The 18,983-nt window shown below is 51.2% G+C and overlaps 2 protein-coding genes across 2 annotated transcripts; one reads left to right on the top strand and one right to left on the bottom strand.

Moving 5' to 3' along the window:
- The first annotated feature begins 2,103 nt into the window (after window positions 1-2,103).
- WBP2NL (WBP2 N-terminal like) lies at window positions 2,104-11,868 on the top strand. Its single transcript, XM_041416626.1, has 8 exons — window positions 2,104-2,240; window positions 5,184-5,292; window positions 5,840-5,975; window positions 7,450-7,542; window positions 8,333-8,551; window positions 8,921-9,049; window positions 9,382-9,458; window positions 10,329-11,868. The coding sequence occupies exons 1-8, from the start codon at window positions 2,182-2,184 to the stop codon at window positions 10,374-10,376; spliced, it is 870 nt and encodes a 289-aa protein (XP_041272560.1). The 5' UTR covers window positions 2,104-2,181; the 3' UTR covers window positions 10,377-11,868.
- Window positions 11,869-13,495: 1,627 nt separating this feature from the next.
- Window positions 13,496-18,933, bottom strand: NAGA (alpha-N-acetylgalactosaminidase). The gene is given in 9 exon segments (XM_041416625.1): window positions 13,496-14,436; window positions 14,696-14,839; window positions 15,047-15,244; window positions 15,714-15,875; window positions 16,526-16,620; window positions 16,898-17,075; window positions 17,218-17,392; window positions 18,361-18,552; window positions 18,554-18,933. Coding segments are annotated over 9 exon segments (1,437 nt in total). The 5' UTR covers window positions 18,664-18,933; the 3' UTR covers window positions 13,496-14,253.
- Window positions 18,934-18,983: the final 50 nt, after the last annotated feature.

Below are 18,983 nucleotides of genomic sequence, written 5' to 3'. Positions count from 1 at the left end.
TACTGCAGCAGTGCTGTTCCTCTGCTCCCTTACTGTCCCATGTCCTCCTCCACTCCTGTGCTTTTGTCCTCATTCCCTTTTAGACCTCCATAACTTTTTTTTCCTTCCTTTCTTTCCCTGTCTCACTTTCTGTTTTTTATCCTTTAAGTCTCTCCTTCATTTCTCCAAGAACTTGAAAATTCCTCTTCTTCAGGCTGTTTCCTCCCTCTCCCAAGCTCTAACACCTTCTTAACAATGTGCTTTTGTGTCCTGTTGAGAAGCTGTTGTTTTACCTTTCCCTGGAGGGGATGGGGAGGGAAGGTAAAGACCTGTGAGCAGAAAGAGGCACAGCTCCAGTGAAGACCACGTGCTTGTGTCTGGCTGGTGTGTCAGCCGTTTTCTGGGTGTCCCTGAGCGAGGTCAAAAGTGTCAGGGAGGGGAGAAGACCAGACATGTCCTGAGCTTGTCTCTGCATGTCACGTGGCTGGCAGGGGCTGTCCCCTCCAGGAGAGTTGCCAGCCACACTTAAAACGCACATGTGGAATGCCATGGCCTGGCACGGCAGCACTGCCAGCAAGGGGAAGTGCAGGAGCTTGGGATGGGGGTTGGAAAGGCACTGGAGGGAGGAAGAAGAAAACAGCAAATGAGCAGCAGAGGAGCAGAGGAGGACTCCAGTGCAACTTGATGTTGGTTGACGGAGCTGCATGGGAGCCAGGGCTGCAATAGGGCTCTCCAAGCCTTAGCAGAACTGTCAGGAGCGTCTGTCCGTCTTGTGGCTTTCTCTGGTGCTGTCACTGCAAAGCCAAGGCTCTCTTCACTCCCACTCCCCCCTGTCCACACACATCAGCCATTCTCAGCAGCACCAGGACGTGAGGGCCATTCCAGCACTCCCTAGTCCTCTCCCCAGCCACGTTCCCAGCTCCTGGTGTTCCTGTGTGCGTGCAGCCTGGCACACCTTCCCACTGCACCAGGCTCCTCAGTCCAGCAGGGAACAGGAGCCTTGTCACCGGTGCCAGCAGCTGTACCACGGACCCTTGCAGAACCCATCCTGCCACGCTGCCACCCATCCTGCCATGCTGCCACCCATCCTGCCCTGCTCAGCCCAAGGACATTGAAGACGTGACCCTCATCAAAGACGCTGCCAGGGCTCCGCTTCTCACAGCGCTGAAGCACGAAGCCACGTCCCATCGCCGTCACCCTGGGCTACAGAACAGTAATCTTTATGACTTTTGGGCCCAGCCAAGCATTAGGGCAGAGACACAACGCTGCCCTGCTTAAAGAAAGCAAAGCAGACCCATGCAACAGAAGAGAGAGACTTTCCTTTGCCTGTAATGTGGATTTCAAGGACAAGGTTGTGTGTTTTGCCCTATAGGTTTAGGAACTTTTATCTCTTTGTAATAACGTGGTTTTTACACCCTGCTCTGTAATTTCTTGTCGGATCACAGACTACACGTAAAGGATCCATAAAAGCTCGTGACAAAAACGCTCAGGTACTCCTCACTGCCATCTGCTCGTGCCAATATCCTACCAACATCCCGTGCACCTACCAGGAAGTCTACAAACGGCAAATACAAAAAGAAAAGAAATCCCACGCGGCACGACAACGGGAGATACTGCTGGGAAGAAGCCTCTATGAATGGACAAGCCGGGAAAAGTCTGAATCGAGCGCCACCAGCTGAGCTCCAGGATGGGCACAGCAAGTCAGCAGTTCCCCTGGGATATCCCGAGGGGTGTTGCAGAGGGGCAGCGTCTAAACCTTACACCAGAGATGCCCACTCGGCGCATTCGGAGGCTCTCAAGCTGTTCAGCAGAAAAGCCGTTCGCCAGAAAAACTTTGCTGAGCATGGCAAATCCTGGACAACCTCCACCGAGGCAACCACGGCAGCGAACAGGCGTGGATGCACTGAGCAGAGAGAGCCAGAGGAGCGAGCAGGGCGGCGCGTAGGCACCAGTGTCTGCGGTTCGTTGCGCGGGCCGGGCGAGACCGCCCCTCAGAGCGTCGCCGCCGGCAGCGGCGGCCATTAAAGCACCCAGCGCCGCCTGGCTTCCGCCTCGCCTCCCTCTCACTTCCGCCTCGCGCGCGCCGCCGGCCGCCGACGCCGCGGGGGGCGGGGCCAGCGGGAACGCGTCCCCGGGGCGGGGCCGCGCTGGATGTGACGTCACTGCCGTCACCGGGTCAGGGGCGGGGCCGGCGGGGTAAAGATGGCGCTGAACAGGAACCACTCGCAGGATGGCGGTGTCGTCATCCCCAATGCCGAGAGGTACCGGGGGGCCGGGCGGGTCTTCCTCGCTCCCTGTCCCCTCGTTAGGACCGGGCGGCGGGGCCCGGTGGTGGGAGGTCCCGCTGGGGCGCGCCCGTTTCCTGCCCGGCCGCGCTGGCCCGGCTCGGCCCGGGCTCTGCCTCGCTGAGGGCTCCCTGGCAGGGCGGGGGCGGCCTGGGGCGCAGTGGGGGGCAGGCCTGGCTGCAGTCCCTAGGGCTGCCCCGTCTTCACCGCGGAAGCTCGGGGGTCCTTAAAGCCGCTCCCGCGGGCGTACTGGGTGCAGACTGCGGCTACCGTCGCTCGTAAAAGTCAAGGAATTGGGGTTTTTTAAGGTCATGCACTTAGTGACGCCAGAGAGGCAGCAGCTATTTAAGGTAGGAGTCTTGATCACTTGAATTCAAAGTTCCTCTGCGCGGAGAAGCGCCTCTCCATGGAAGCACAACCGGCTGCTCGACGCCTGCCCTCGCCCCGGGCGGGGATGGACAGAGCAGCTGAACAGACTGGGGCTTCAGTTCGGTCCTGCTGGCTGCTCCCAGCATCCTGGCAAGAGAAATCCTAGAAACCCGAGGCCCAGTAAAGGATCGAAGTAAAAGGATCAGGAGTTGGTTTGAGTCTGGTGATCAACAGGAAAATTACACTCGAAAAATGTGCTCCATCTTGTGTTGAGTTTGGAGCTGACTCCTAATGCTTCAGTTAGGAAGGCCCTCGGACGTGTTGAGCTCATGCCAGTTTAAAGGAGATTTCTCCTTGAATCCTGGGCTGCACCAAAAGCAGCGTGGGCAGAAGGTCATGGGAGGTGGTTCTACATGTGTATTCCACTCTGGTGTGACCTCACCTGCAGTGCTGCATCCAACTCTGGGGTCCCCAATACAAGAAGGATATGAAACTGTTGGAGCAAGTCCAGAGGAGGCCAGGAAGTTGGTAAGAGGAATGAAGCACTCCTCTGTGAAGACAGGCTGAGAACGTTGGGGCTGTTCAGCCTGGAGAAGAGAAAGTTGTGTGGAGACCTTACTGCAACCTTCCAGTGTCTGAACAGGACCTGCAGGGGCAGGGGGCTCTTCATCAGGGCCTGCAGTGCTAGGACATGGAGTAATGGGCACAAACTGAAAGAAGGGAAATTTAGGCTAGACATTAGGAAGAAATTCTTTACTCTGGGGGTGGTGAGGCGCTGGAATGGGTTGCCCAGATGAGCTGTGGATGCCCCAGCCTGGGCAGTGTTCAAAGCTGGCTTGGATAATGCCTTGAGCAAACTGATCCAGTGGAGGGTGGCCATGGCCATGGCAGGGAGGCTGGGACCAGATAATCTTTAAGATCCCTTCCAAGCCTTAACATTGGCTTGAGATCATAAAACCACACATTGTTTGTGGTGCTGCTCAGTCACAGGTGAGGCAGTGTGGCCCCACAGGGGCACAGCCTCCCGTGACAGCCCTGGACAGGCATGCAGGTGCAGACCGGTTCAGCAGCCTCGTTACTCTCTGCGGTGCTGGCTGCGTGGTATTGCTCGTGTGAGTGGCTGCAAAGCAGCAAACATTACAATGACTGCATAGAAATTCTTCCCAGTGAGGCAAAATTATGTGAAATGCTGCTCCAAGACATGATTGAGGGAGTGTTCTGGTAAGATTAAAGCTGTCAAAAAGTTGGTTGTATTTAGCTTAGAATATATGTTTCCCACTTGCATTTTGGAAATGAAAAGAGCTCTGCTGTCTCATAAATCTGTCCCTTCCAGCCAGTCTGAGAGTCTGCATCTAGCTCAGCTACAAAGTAGTGTCCCAGTAGAATTTCTTGGTCAGGTTGTTTTTTCCCATCAAAGCTAGACTTTTCAACATCTTCATTCGTATACATCTGCAGTGTTCTTCTCTTCCCTAAAGAGCAGAATACCTGAGACTATAGGGCATTTGGTTGTTTTTCCATATGGTGGCCCTGAAGATTCCTCCTTTCCCCAAAAAATTGCACAGTTTCCTGACTTTGACTTCTGCAGTATGCTGAGCAGAATTTATAAGGATTATTTTAGATCCAGCCCATTCAGGGATTGTGGTTGGATTGTGTTGGTTTAGAGTTTTGTCACTTTGTTTTTCATGCTCTTGAACCATAAAACACCTTGGAGTCTTCTGCCACTGTAACATGCTGAAGGTTTATCACCCTCAAGGTCCTTTTGTTTATTCTGCAGATTTTCCTGCTGTGTGGTATGTTGAGATCTGCACCATAGACTCAGTGACATGCTTTCCCAAGATGACTCTTTTTTTTCTGAAAATATATTTAATTTTTCATGCAGCTCTGTACCCCTGACCCTGCAGCGTTCACAGTTCTCATTTGGGTTTGTGTCATTAGGGAACTCTGCTAATGTTCCCGTGGATCTCCAACATTAACATCTTTATTGCTGGCACTGCCGACTCATTGCTTGGTTCCTCACCGTGGTGCTGTTTACTACAGAAGCTTGCTTCAGTCACGTGAGGCAGGGTCAGCAGCGAGGGTTTCAGTGCAGCCACTTCCTCAGTGTGCAGTGGGTGTGGTGTCACAGCAGTGCTGCTTTCCAGTGCAGTGGACTTGATTTGAGCATGGACTGGGGAGGGAGGATTGCTCTGAGATTACACCTTGGCATCAAGGGGATGGTTTCTGACACCTCAGCCCTGTCTGTGCCCTGATCTTTGGGCTGAGGGTCTTCGTGTGCAGAGGAATTCCTCAGTGTGACGCCTTTGGAGATAGAAACCCCCCTGTATATTAAAGGTGCCCTTGTTGAAGGAGGAGCAGGGCTTGTCTGAGATGAGAGGATGAATTCTTCCAGTCTGCATAAATCATCCCTCTCTGTTCAAAGTCTAAACCGCGGGGCCCACAGCAGGACTTTGGGATAATATTCAGAGTTCTGCTGTGCTATTCCCTGCCCTGTGTGATGAGGGTATGTGTTACCAAGTTTGTCTCTCCAATTTGTCTGATTTCTTCCTGCAGTGTCCTCAAACAGTGCAAAGATGTGGAGCTCTCCTTCAGTGACGTGACAGGCAAGCCTGATATCTTCAAAGGCACCAAAAAAGGAATGCTGTATCTCACCCCTTACAGGGTAAGTCTGATGCCAGCAGGGTTGCTTCTTTCTCACAGGAGCTTGTAAACTTTAAACCAGAAATATAGTTGATGACAGAAGAAGGAATTTTTATTGTGGAAGGGGCCACTGACAGCACTACATAGGAGAAGGAAAGGTGGAAATGGGATAGTTCATACCTATGCCACAATCCCAGTCACCTACAAAGGGACATGCAGTCCTGGAAATCACTGTCTACAGAATAAATTTCACATAATGTGTCAGTCAATGAGACTTCCTTTGCAAAGTCTCATAGATTATCCCTAAAGACCAGAACAGTAAAACTCCATAAATGTGCAGGTGTGTTTTAAGTGGCTTATTATTTTGGAATGTACATGCCTCAGGTGAGTGAGCCCCGTGCCATCAAATCTGTTGGGGCTCCCCAGTGTTAAAGCTGTGAAATAATTCAATGCATACTCATACTAGAGGTTAAGTTACCCTCTTTTTGGATGCTGATACGGTGAGGGCTCCATCATCACTCTGTCTGTTGAATTCAAGTCATTCAGAAGCATTCCCTGCTGTCTTGCAGATGATCTTTGTGACCAAGGGCAAGGATCCTATGCTGTCCTTCATGATGCCGTTCTATTTGGTGAAAGGGTGCTCCATCGAGCAGCCTGTTTTCTCTGCCAATTACATCAAAGGGCAGATCCAGGCCGAGGCCGGAGGTACGTGCCAGTGCTTTGCAGGTGGAGCTCTTCCCGAGCATCACAAGGCCATTTTTGCTGAGCACCAGACCAGCTTATGTGCACAGGAATGGCAGAGTAGCTGTGGTGGTATAGCTGGTGTGTCCCCACTGGGCTAACTCCCCTCTCCTGCACTTCAGGGCACTGCTGCCACGTTAATTCCTGTCCTCAGCCTAGGGACTGACTTGCCCAGGATGACTTTTGTGTAATTCTTTAACTTTGTGTATTGTGCTTACTCACTTTCCCAATGTGCTTGTTTTTCTCCTTTCTTTGACCTGAAAGGGTGGGTAAATGACCAAGGCACCAGTGCATGCTGTTGTTACACAGAATTGGAATTAGCCACCACTGTTGGTCTTTGGGAAGTCAGGAGCCCCTTGGGTATGGTTTGCATGGATCTGGGAGTCTGCTGTCCATCACTGATTTAACTTTGATCCCAATTTGATCATGAAGCCACAGTAACACTTAACAGAGGTGTTTATGACCAGACATGGGGAATTGCAAAAGATAAACAGGGATTGGAAACATGGCTTTTTGTTCAAATTTTTTCCCTCTTCAGCCTTTTCGTGTGTGTTTTCATGGCATCTGAAGTGTTTATTCTTTTTGTTTCCTGTTTATAACAATATTTTAAAGTGACTGAGTTGTCTGGGAATTGTGGATTGGCTCACTTTCTTGGGCTGAAGTCATACTAAGACAGTGATTTTGTAGAGGTGAATCTCCAAATGATTGACTTTATCCATGATGGAGTCTTTCATTATATTTCTATACTTTATTTCTACTTTGTCCCCAAGAATCTATCTCTCTTGATACTAATTTAATTGTTAGACAAGGAAGATAAATCTTATATTTAAATGACACATATTTTTTGTTAAAAACGCCAAAACTCAAAGCACCTTCCACCAAAAACAGCACCAAATCCCAAAAAGCCCTAGGAAAACAAAGCACTCTTAGTTGCCTTGAAAGACAGTGCCTACTTGATTTTTTTTCCCTGAGAAGTTGCTATTACACATCAGCATTTAATAACCTGAGCTTCTCTGTGTCAGTGAGATTAAAGATGTTGCATTTGATTTAAATCCTAGCTTGAGTTGCAGGTCCTGGTCTGTAGTTCATCGAGGATATCAACAAAACTTCATCTGAGGGCTTTCAGTTAATATCCTCAGTGAAATAAATGTTCCATCTTCACACTGTTCTTTATTAGGTTCCATTAAACCTTTCAGGAAAGAACAAAGCAGCCTTGTATCTAGAGTAGGCTGCTTCCACATGACTAGACCTTTCAAAGGGTAAAACAATAAATTCCTGATCCTCTTGAGATGTTATTTTGGGGTACGTCTGATAGCAGTGTCATGACACTTTCTTCCTGGTAATAGGGTGCAAAATAGTTTTGAAATAAAGCAGAAAATAATAATTGAAGTATTAACAAATTTGCTGTCTTGGATTCAGTTCTAATTCTCTCTCCTAGGTGGCTGGGAAGGACAGGGGACATTTAAACTGACTTTCAACAGTGGAGGAGCCATTGAGTTTGGACAGCTGATGTTGAAAGCTGCTTCTAGTGGTAAGGGATTTTCAGATCCTGTGGTTCCCCCATGGCTGGCTGAGCCAGTAAGCAAATTGTGCTCGTTCTGAACTCCATAGAAAGAGGGGAACCCTAGGCCCTCTTCCACAGCAAAGTATTTTTTCTCTTTCCAGGGGAGCTTTTGGTTTCCCTTTCAATCCTTTTTCTTTATTTCATCTTAGTGCTTTGTCACTAAGTGCAGTCAGAATGTTCTGGGGTTTGGGCTTCTGAGGTGTACCACCTTTTTCTACAGAACCTTATTTCTACTGGAAAAAAAGTTGAAATATGTGATGGTGAAAAATTGCTGCACTTAGCTACTCTCAATTCTAAACCAGTGCAGTAAGATGGGGAAAGCTAATGTGCACATTTGGAGAGGGGAAAAATAAGTTTTAAACAAAATTTCTTTTCAAATTTTCAAATGGAGGAACAAGAACTCTTTTTCTGATGAAGTTTTCTTTTTTAAAAAAAAGTGCGTTTTAAAATGTACTTGTTTTCAGAACAAAAGTATATTTTAAAAAAGGAAAACATGCTGTACTGCTACTTGCTTTAGAGTGGTCTTTCCTTCAAGCAGTGGGAGCTCTGTGGTGGGACTGGGACCTGTGAGGTTGTATTGTTGCAGCTGGTTTCCTTCAGCACTCTGTGTCTAATGCCTTTCAGGCACAGTGCTATGCCAGGACTATATACTGAATCTACATAAGGGGAAACAGTGCTGCATTAACAGGACTATTTTCATTTTATACTCTACATTTACTTTTAAGAACTAAAACTAAACTAAAGGTGTGTTCCTCAGCTTCCAGTGGCGTTCCTCTGCAGAACCCTGGCTATGGATACACCCCTGTTCCCGGAGGATATGCACCGGGCCCGCCTGCCCCCGGGGGCTACTCGCCTGTGCCGGGAGGCTACGCTGCCCCTCCGCCCCCCAGCGGAGCCTATCCCTACGCACCGCCCCCAGTGGATGCCTACGGACCTGCTCCACAGCCCATGGGCTATCCCTACGGCCAGGCTCCAGGTTTGGAAGCTGTGTAATGATGTCTCCTGCTAGCTGTGAGGAAGCGACAGTGGTACGCTGGGGGTTGCTGTAGTTTTGTCTGCATTGAGGACCCTCGTCCTTGCAGAAATCTGTCACGTGCTGTTGATCGCGCCCGTGCGTCGCTGTAATTGTAGCTACGTGAAGTTGTGGTTTGCAAATTGTGCTGCTGCTTGGGAGAGGATTATTGCCTGCTGACATGACAGGCATTAGCAAATTATCACATCCCTGGGAAGCCTGGAGAGCTTCCCTTACCACTGCTCTCATCCCCAGCTAATGTGCTGTCAGGCCTGTGTGCTCTCTGTCCCATGATCTGTGTCCAAAGCATCAGCCTGGTGTTGTCTTTTTCAGGTATTTACCCACCACTTCCAAACATGAACCCCATTTACATGCCACCCCCACCACCCTACTCTGGGGCACCTCCTGCAGGATCCTCAGCCCCCACGGCTCCCCCAGCCTGGGTGAGCCCAGGAATGCCAGGTAAATGGGATTGGGTGGTTGTCAGGGTCTGGCTGCAAATGGTGCCTGGGGGCTTGGGCTGAGGGTGGCATAGGCACAGCATGGGGTGGAGAAGCTGTTGTTGCAAGAGCTCCAAGTCTTCTGTAGGGATCTGCTCTGCCTTGCACTGCACAGCTTGTGGTCAGCCCTAGCCAGCTTTGCTGAGCTGCTCTGAGTTCTAATCCAGCTTGCTGCAGTTCCTCTTGGCTCCTCGGGCCTTTGTTGCCTCCTTGGAAGAGGTGAAGCTGGGGAGAAGGCTCTGGGGCTAGGGCCATTGCCTCAGATATTTAAGGTGACTTCTCCTTCCTTTCCAGGAGGCAGCAAGGCCATGGAAGCAGCTTCCAGTGCATATTACAACCCTGCCAACCCACACAATGTGTACATGCCCATGGTGAGTACCATGCCTGGTCTTCGTGTGCCTACTCCCTCCTCTGTCACTAGCAGAGATGTGCTTTGCTTTCTTACAAAGTCTAATGCACCTTCATGTTGAACATGCACAGAAAGTATGCATTTTTATGGGAGGGAGGCTCCCATGAGGAAGGCTGGTGAATTTTTCAGTCAGGAAAGGAGGAAGGCCTTAAGACTGATTCATTAACAGCCATTTATTTCCTGTCTTACTCCTAAAGCCATAACAGACTTGCAGGCCACATAGAAAACACAGAGCTCTCTGCATCCATTAGGCCTGAAAATGAGGAGAGTTAAAGCAGAATAGGTCACTTGAGGATGATGGCATGTGGGTTTCTGTTTTGCTTTCTTTCTGGGCTAGGTTTCTTACTGTTCAGTCAGTGGCAGCCAGTAGGTTGTCTGTAGCCTCCATCTGGTACATGGCAGCCTGGCTGTGCCCCTCGCTGCCTTGCTTGGCTCTGGCAGGCTGGAGACTGATGGAGCAGCAAAGCTGGCCCTCAGCCCAGGGTTTGCTCTCTGCTGGGTCAGAGCTATGAGCTTCAACAGGGACAAAGCCCTGGAAGGGAAGGGAGAATGGCATTTAAAACAGATTAAATGGTCCATTTGCAGTAGACCATTTGTTACCTGGTTTTGAGGGGACTTTTCCTAGAAATGTTACGGAGACAGCATTTGTCATGGAATATAGCTGATACTAGAGAGGAGTGGTGTGATGAAATGACAGCTTAAACCATAGAACTTGGTTCTGTCTGTAGCTCACTGCAGGGCACTCTTTTCTGGTGAGCCAAGCCTGGGAATGCCTGGAAAGAGCTGGTCCTAAAACAGGCATGGTTATTGACTCTACTGTATCTCTTTCCAGGATCAGCCACCTCCTTATGCACCTCCTGAGGATAAGAAGAACAACTAGCAGAAGGAAATTGCAGCCAGCCTCCCACATTCTCTCTCCCTGAAGACAACTTGGCTGTTAGTACCCCTGAAGTTAGCATATCTCTAGATCTCTGTTTCTCTACAATAGATACGGTGCTGGGCAGCTGAGCACCTGCCCTCATTAAACACTGAGGCAGGACAACAGCACTTTCCTATTTACTTGCTTTATCTCATGGGGTCGAAGGACTAACCTTTTGCCCTGCCATTGCCTTGAAGAGAGAGATGGACTTATTAAACTGTATCACGTGACTAATCTAGGACTAAAATATTAAGGCTCTGGGATCTTGTTGGAGTGAAACAACTTGGAATGCCAAACTTTTGACTTCTGAAGCACCATCCAGGAGGAAAGGTGTGGAGAGCTATGAGGTTCCCTGCACAGATCCTCTGGTGTCCTAGACAGCTATTAAATTTCCTTAAATTCTAGGGCAGTTCAGTTTGAGATGGGACTTTGGAAATCCTGTATTGTGATGGAAGTGTGTGGCATTCTGAACTAACAGTTGAGGGGTCATGACCTTGGGAAGTGCATTTGAAGAGATGCTGAAACATTTGGCTATGAAAGAGGGAAGGGGATGGGTCCCTGTCTTTGTAGCCATTGAATAGAGAAGCAAACAAAGGTGTGCCTCAGGGCAGTGAGCTCATAGACTGGCAGGCCTGAGGATCAGTCTGTCTCTTCCCTGTCCAAGCAGGCCCCATATCTGTGCAATGATCCTGTGTCAAGCAGCCATGCCTCGAGCATAATGGAGTCAAGTGCTGCACAGGAGGCTGCCTGTCTTGGAGCAAAATATGTTACATTAGGCAGATGACCTGGCAGTAGTCAGGAGACAAGTCCTGCAGCCCTGGCTCCCTCTGCTGAGCAAATCTCTGCTGTGTGCTACCTCCACAGGGGAAAACTGGCCTTCATCTTTTCCTTCAGCTGCTGGAGCCAGGCTGTGTGTGCCCAGCGCACACAGCAGTGTGGGCAGGTGGGCACTGTAGTGCCAGAGCTGGTTCCTTACAGGTGCAATGCCCTTGGCTGGGAACTGCTGTCTGGGTGGGAGTTACTAGTGCTTGGCTCTCTTGCAGAGACTCTGGCTGCTCAGCCACAAGCTTTCCTTTTTCCTTAGGACATAGTGCCATTAAACCTGCTCTGAAGAGTCTCTAGTCTGGTGGAGACCCTTGTGATTCTTTACATATAGGGTGACTGTACTTCTTCCTACAGCCTCCCTACCTTCACAAGGAGGGGGAAGGAGTGTTTTGCCTCTTACCTCCCTTTGTGGTAGGGCTCTCCTGCAAGTCAGGTTTGCACAACTTAAAAAGTATGAATTCCTAAAGCAGTTCCACATGGGGGGAAGTAAGTTTCCTCATCTATAAACACTTTTTGTGACTTAGAGATATTCTAACAACTCTGTATTTAAGAAAAAAAATCAACCATGAATGTTTGTAACTTTTTGAATTGCACTTTAATACAGGAGTGTTGATACCTTTATCTGCCAGTTCAGCATTGTGTGTGTTGTGTTGACCTTAATTCTTGCATACTGCACAGAAGGCTGGAATGAACTACAACCACTGCTGCTGTTCCCTTGGGTCACCTATGGGTCAGTACATCCCTCTCCCTGGTGTGTGGCTAAGCTGGACCTGGAATCAAGTAACTGGGGGGAGTGAAGAAGGTGGGGCTTATTCCCTTGCTGCCTGAGAAGGCTGGAAGGGTGGCTGGTGCCTGTGATTTTGCCCAGGTATCCAGAAGTGGCACATGTTCCTGTTCCATCACTCCTTGTAGCAGGGGCTGTGTCACGCTGCTGCTCATCACAGCTGCGTTCGCAGCACCTCGTCTGTGTACATTACACCAGAGGGGAGCCTTTGCAGTCTTTAAAAGAAATTCCTCTCCTGCAATACTGTTCCAGCAATGGAAAAATTAATATATAATAAGGAAAATGGCACTTGGCTGTAGACTGTAAAATCTGTTTCCCCTTGTGCCAAGAAATACTGCTGCCCTGCTGAACATGATGTAACTGCTGGAAAGCCATTTCCTACTCTGCAGCAGTCCAGTTTCTGACAGGGAACCAGTTCTATTTCCTAGGATAGTTGTTCCTGTTTTGTGGTAATGTGTTGTGATAAGACACGAAATGATGACACAGACACTGCTGCTCTCGAGGGGAACAAAAAGAAGAAGAAGAAAAACTTTATTTTCTGACTCCAACATTTATAGTTTTCCAAAGGTGACAGTGGATTGGAGGATGACAGTGCCACCTCTCCAATGCCACTGGACAGACCAAGGGTCCATCAATTCTCTCCACTTCCATGAAAGAATGCAAAACATAGGTTATTTACAGAACTGTGTGTGAGAAAGTTTGTTGAAAGAATGCAAACATCAGAAGGCTTAACAAAGTCTTACAAAATCAGGGTGACAGTAATGACCCTGTAATCCTACATTAACCAAGCAGATATAGCTAGCAACACATGAAACAGTCTATGATCTACTTCCTTTTATTTCAATCAATTTGCCTCAATCACTCCCCAAGAACAAAGCCAGCTCCTTGTTTTGTTGGCAAGTCCTCCCTTATTAGAACTGCAAGCATTGTGTTCAGTATCTTGACCATGCACATCAGAGAAAGTTTCTGGAAGGGTCCAGAATCAGCCATTTGGTCCTTCAGGAACCAGAGTGGACAGATGACCAGGAAACCTCCCACAGCTGAACAGAAATAGAGATTTTTATTTTTTTTTCCCCTAATCTAAAATGTGGTATTTCCCCATTCTGAGGCTTAATCTTGTGTCACCTAGAACTCTTCCATGGGTAGTCTGCTCTATGAAGGTGAAGCAGTTGAGGGCTTTAGAGTGTCCTGACACTCACTTCCAGTTTATTAGTGCAGGCTCCTCCTCAGGATAAGAGATGTGGATGCAAGGGCCCTTGGGAGAAGAAGCCTTTCCCTGAGACACCCTGAGTTTTCAGCCTGCTGAAGTAGGATCTGATCCTCCTTTTAGCAGAAATTTTCTTCTAGAGAAAGAAAGATGCAACTCTCAGCTTGGAGGCACCTGTGACCAACTCCCAACCCAAAAGATCACCTCAGCTGAGTATCAGCATCTTCCTGCCAGCACTCCTACACAATGTGCTATGGCTCTGCAGTTTTTGGTGAGTACCACAGCACAGCTCCTGGGCTTGTGCATGGCTCATGGAGATTTTGGCTCTCCTGTAAACGTCTACCAGAGGGACTTTAATACAATGCTAGCATGCACACTAGTAGTGCTGGCCTCTAGAATCATGGCAGCAGGAATCAGGCCTGCAAGAAAAGCCTCACTGCACAGCGCCATTATGCCTCCAAGAGCTCTTGGTCCTGGTGGGGATATGTGGGAGGGATGCAGCCCAGCTGACAGCTCCTCATCCTAAACCAAGCTGATTATAGCAAAAGAAAGAAGGTGACCAAGTCTGATCCTTGAGGTTAATGCCATCACACACCTGGGGAAAAATGGAAAGTCACAACCCTAGGAGCTACTAAAGCACCCAAAGCCTTTCTGCACGTGTAGTTCAAACAGCCCCTGCAGCAGCCAGTAGTACCCAGCTCAAAGCAATGAAGTTCTCAGGTGTCAGAGCTGACAAACTTTAGTGGTGGTGGACTCTACTTATACGGCATCTTCCACAGGAGGATCTCAAAAGGCTTTGCAATCACCGAGGCACTACGCTCTGCACACCCTTAGGCAGTGGGTAACAAGAATTCCTGGTTTACGGAGACGGAGCAGACACCATCAGGCTGGAAGCAGGGGATGGTCAGTGCCCAGCATTGCTGGGCTCAGCAGCAAAAGGCACTTGTGCAGTGAAGAGCCACGTGCCCTGGGGTCTCACGGCTCACCCTGGCACTGCTCCACACCCCATCCACTGCGCCCTGTCACAGAAAGGCTGGGGGGAAACCTTTGCCTGGGACTTGCTGTCTGACAGCATGCCGGGGTTGTAGCGGGAGTTCCGTGGGACGGAGATACCACATCACCACCCCCGAGGGGTTAATAACAACTGAGAAGTTGTCTGCTGTTCTTAGGGCCCCAACGATCTTCCCGGCGTACACGTCTTGTACCTGAAAGAGAGAGATGGAGCTACCAGCAATTCCAGACCTTTCATCTTGGGGTCCAGCTGTGGTCACGGACATGGCATAGTGGGCCGGGGCACAGCAGTGGGCAACAGAAGAGTGACCCAACGGGCAGCTGCCCCTTCAGCCCAGAGGCATGGAGTGAAAGTACCCCCTCTCACCCCACCAAAACACACAGAGATCTGGGAAGAGGGAGACCCATGTGCCATGGGACTGCCCTGCTATGCAGTGTGTCAGTGAGGCTCACCTCATACACAGCATCCTCAGGGAAGTGGAGCTTGGCCAGGCTGGTGGTGTAGCGGAAGGGCATATCTGTCCTCCGGCTGAAGAACACAAGGGCGCTGGCAGCCTGCGACAGTGGGCGCAGAAACACCTCGATGTGGGATTTCTCCTAGGGGTGGGGATAGGTATGTGAGGCAGAGTGGCCAGGAGCAGCGTGACTTCTGACTTGGCCTTGTGGGGCTGCTACACCAGCAGGCCCATGATTCCCACAGCTCTCTTGCTCCTCTTTCTCTGCGTCGCTTCCCTCTCCCTCCTTATTCTAATGTTCTGTGCTACTTCTGTCTGCTCTCCCAAAGGCATCTGCTTTCCCCCTAACCTTGACAATCCTGCGCCCCTGGATTCCCAGGGGGTCCTGGTTGATCTGGATCATCAGGCGGTTCTGCAGGATCTCTTTGGCACTGGGGGAGATGGTGCGGAGATCCGTGGACATGAGGAGCGGAGCTGCCATCACTGTCCATAAAGCCATTTGGGAGCGTGACTGCTCGTAGCTAAGGCCGAAGTTTCCAATGATGAGCTGGAGGGGAGATGGTGAAAAGATGGAAGTAGCAGAAAAAGGTTAGAAACTTGTCTGCTTGTCACCTGTGGTGATGCTGCTTCCTGCTGGGAGGGATGCACAAGGGAAACCTCACACTCACTTCTGCTTCCCCTTAAGTAGTCCACCACAGCCACTGGAGATCCCATCCCTGCTAGCAACGTACACTCAAATACGCTCATTAACACCCCTTGTTTCACCACTATTTGCCCTCAGGCCATGCAGGGAAGGACAAGAACACCTGAAGAACTCGAGAGGTAAATTCAAGTGGTGAACGGTTCATTGCAATCACTCTGGTTTTTCCCACAGCTTAGCCAAGGGCAACACCAGCTTTGCCTCTGCAGCAACAGGGCTCCTGCTCCTGGAGCTCTTCCTTTGCTCTGCCCCTAGAAGGGGATCCCTGAAGATCCTCATCCCCAGACAGGGTCAAAGCACCCATCACCAGCCACACCATGTCTGGGTCGTTCCAGTGACCGGGGCCAGCTGCTGGCTGCAGCACGTCCTGGTTTGTGAAGAACCAGTCCACGATGGAAAGTACACTGTCCCAGGAGTCCTGGATGTCATCATAGTTACGCCACAGGTTGCAGCTCTCTGCCAGGATGGTGTAGTTGACCTGACAAGGAGAACAGTGTCAGGCAGGAGAGCAAAAAGAACTGTTCTGCAAGGTGGGAGAGGCAGGGCAGCACTGCTGAATTGTTGAGAGCTGTCCAGCAAGTGTGTAACAGACAGAGGAATCTGCAGAATGGCAAGGAAGCAAGACAGAGTCATATCCCACTGTCTGGGCACACCCCAGTATTATAAGATGTCTGGCAAAAACAACCACAGAGGCCATGGGGAAATCTGATAACCTATCAGCTACAATGAGAGCAGCTCAGGACTGACTCAAAAAATGAAAGAGGAAATATGTGAGTGCAAGCAATTCTCAAGAAACATATACCAGGAAGATTATCCTATTTCAAGCACTGAAACCAGACAAGATTGTTTCACAAGAAGACTGTCAGGACCAACCCCACACCATCTGAGTAGCATAGAGAGGATACACTCCAGAGCCTTCTTCCCACAAACTCCCATCTCCTAGCTGTATTGGGACCCCAAGTGTCCCCGGGTGCCTGGCAGGAAGGCCACATTCCCTCTGGGACCTGCAGCACCATCCAAGGGTGGAAAATTAAGTGGGGTGTAACACCCGGCTTGTGGTGCTCCAGCAAGAGCTCCTCCAGGGCACAGGGGACACGGGAACTTGCCAACAGATGGGAAAACCCTTACCTTGGGGGGAAGACCCCCCTGATATGCTGGCCAGCTGCAGGAGTAGACAATGGGGCGGCCTGTGGCATTCAAGGCCCTCGCCATTTCTGGATATCCTTAGGGAGAGAAGATATCAACCAGTGAAGTGGGTGCTGGCAGCAGCCCATGTCCCAGTAGCAGCCTTTGTCCCAGCCCACCCAGCAAGGGGAATACCAGGCTAGGCTGGCTTCCTTCCTTACACCAGCTCCAGGGCACACAAACTCCCGCTTCTTTTCCCAACATTTGCAATAGGAGGCACAAGGGAAGAACTGGCTGGCCCAGTGTTGCTGCAGAGGGCCAGCTGCCCCAACCCAAGCAGTAGGGGAGGAATGCCAGAGGCTGGTGAACTTTTACCCTTTGCCTGCTCCTCTGCAGACGAGTAGCACCCATCCAGCTTCAGCATGTCCACACCCCACGCTGCAAAGGTCTGGGCATCCTGCTTCACATTTTCCAACACGGTGCCTGGGTAGCCCCCACAGGTGAAGATGCCCAGGTCACCATATATGCCCAGCTTCAGGCCCCTGGCATGGACCTGTGAGGAAAACAGAGCTGCAAGGAGCAAATGAAGGGATGCAAGCTGTCTCCCAGGTACCAGAGTCCTCTTTTCCTTCCCAGCTCTCCCACCATACTGGCATGGGGACAGAGATCCCCAGTGGCCCCCAGCAGGCACTCACATAGTCAGCCAGAGCCTTAATTCCACTGGGAAATCTCTTGGGGTCGGGAACCAGCTGTCCGGCCGCATCCCGCTGCTTGGCAGACCAGCAGTCATCCATGTTGATGTACTCGTAGCCCAGCTCCCTCCAGCCATCCTCTGCCAGCCGGTCTGCCATCTCGAAGAAGAGCTGCTCGCTGTGGGTTGAGGAGGCATGGCAGGTGAGACCCTGCGACCCTTGTACAGGTGACCTGCACCCTCAGCAGGTGAGGTAGCAGAGGGAATTGCGGGTTAACTGGGGGCTCTGGAGGGCTGGTCCGTGTGAGAAATTAAACCCTGGAGATGGGAGCTCTTTTTCAGAGTAGTAATTGTTAGTTAATGCTGATGAAGTTGATAGGGTCCTAATTTGAAGTGTTGGTCTGTTGTTGAATATTGAATGTTAGAGTTCAGGGACTTGCCTTTGGTTGCCACTGTTAAGTGTTACTATCTTTCCCTGTATTTGTATCCCTTTCCGTCGGGAACCACTTCCCCTGCTCCCAGAAGGACTTACACCCGGACTGAATTTAATGAGGGGCTGTTGGTACTATATGGACCATCTCAAAAACAACAAACTAGCACATAAACAATGATTTTAACCTGGCAGCACCACAGGGAATCACCCACCATTGACCAGAGCCAGATTCTGTCCTGTCGCCATAACTTTAATAGTATTCAGTCTGGATGACACCCCTAAACTACGAGCCAACATTGTCTCAGCTCTGCCGAGAGACAAAGCTGCATTCCTTCTCCTGAGCGTCGTCCTGCGGGAGCAGCGGCGGTGTGCGCGACTCCACGGGTTCCCCACCCAAGAGCTCTTCTTAGTAAAGGCCTTTTTAAAGTAGCTAGTCTCCTAGCCCTGTTTATTATAGTCCGGGCCACAGGAGGGTCTCCAGCGCTCCCATTTAAACCCTATCCGTGTTTATTGACCTCACCGAGGGGGAAGCGTTTCCCCGACTGCCCGAAAAGCCCGGCCACTCCTTCGGCTCTGGGGGCCCTCCAGCCCAGCACCGGCGCGTCTGAGCCTCCCGCCCCCCATGCACCACCCACCCCGGGGTCCCAGGGATACAGACGGTGCCAGAGCCATCCCGGGCCTGAAGTTTGACCTGAAAGAGCCCCATCCACTGACCTGATGCAGTTGCGGGGATCCGCCTGGCAGTCTACGTTGCAGCGGAACCTCTCCCAGGACATCCAGCCCATGGGGGGAGTTCGCGCCAGCCCGTTCTCCAGAGCCACGGAGGGCAGCGCCAGGGCCAGGGCCAGCCCGCTCAGTACCAGCGCCTCCATCGCCGCCGCGGCACAGAGCGGCTCTCCCGGCCCGGCCCCGCTCACATGATGCCGTCTGCATCAGCTGACTGACCGCCCACGCCTCCCGCCCGCCCGCAGCCACCGCGCCCCGCCGCTCCTGCAGCCCGCAGCCGTGCCTGCCCATTAATGTCGCTGCCCCAGCTGCACCCTGTCCGTGTTGCACCCCACTGCTGCTGCACCCCCTGGCCGGTGCCCAATCAGCACTGCCCCCAGCCCGCACTGCGCCCCACTGCAGCCCCGTTGCCGGCACCCTGCCACTGCCGCCCCCGTGCCTGCTGCGCCCCAGCAGTGACTGGGAGCGGGGGGTTTAGGTCCCCCCCAGGTTGCGACCCCGCAGAGGTGTCGGGCTGAGCGAAGGTGCGGGAGGACGCGGCTCCGCTCTGGCTGCGGTGTGCCCGGCCCCCCCGCTCCCCCCGGCCGCCGGCGGGGCGGTGCTGCCGGCGC

This window comes from Onychostruthus taczanowskii, unplaced genomic scaffold (genome assembly GCF_017590055.1).
Source record: "Onychostruthus taczanowskii isolate IOZ18803 unplaced genomic scaffold, ASM1759005v1 scaffold53, whole genome shotgun sequence".
NCBI classification, from domain to species: Eukaryota; Metazoa; Chordata; class Aves; order Passeriformes; family Passeridae; genus Onychostruthus; species Onychostruthus taczanowskii.
Note: the sequence above shows the minus strand (reverse complement) of the source record. Positions and strands in the feature narration are given on the sequence as shown.

Coding starts and splice junctions, on each gene's coding strand:
- WBP2NL (XM_041416626.1), top strand. CDS start 2,182: ATGGCGCTGAACAGGAACCACTCGCAGGATGGCGGTGTCGTCATCCCC. Junction 2,241..5,183: donor GTCATCCCCAATGCCGAGAG/GTACCGGGGGGC, acceptor TTCTTCCTGCAG/TGTCCTCAAACAGTGCAAAG. Junction 5,293..5,839: donor TGTATCTCACCCCTTACAGG/GTAAGTCTGATG, acceptor GCTGTCTTGCAG/ATGATCTTTGTGACCAAGGG.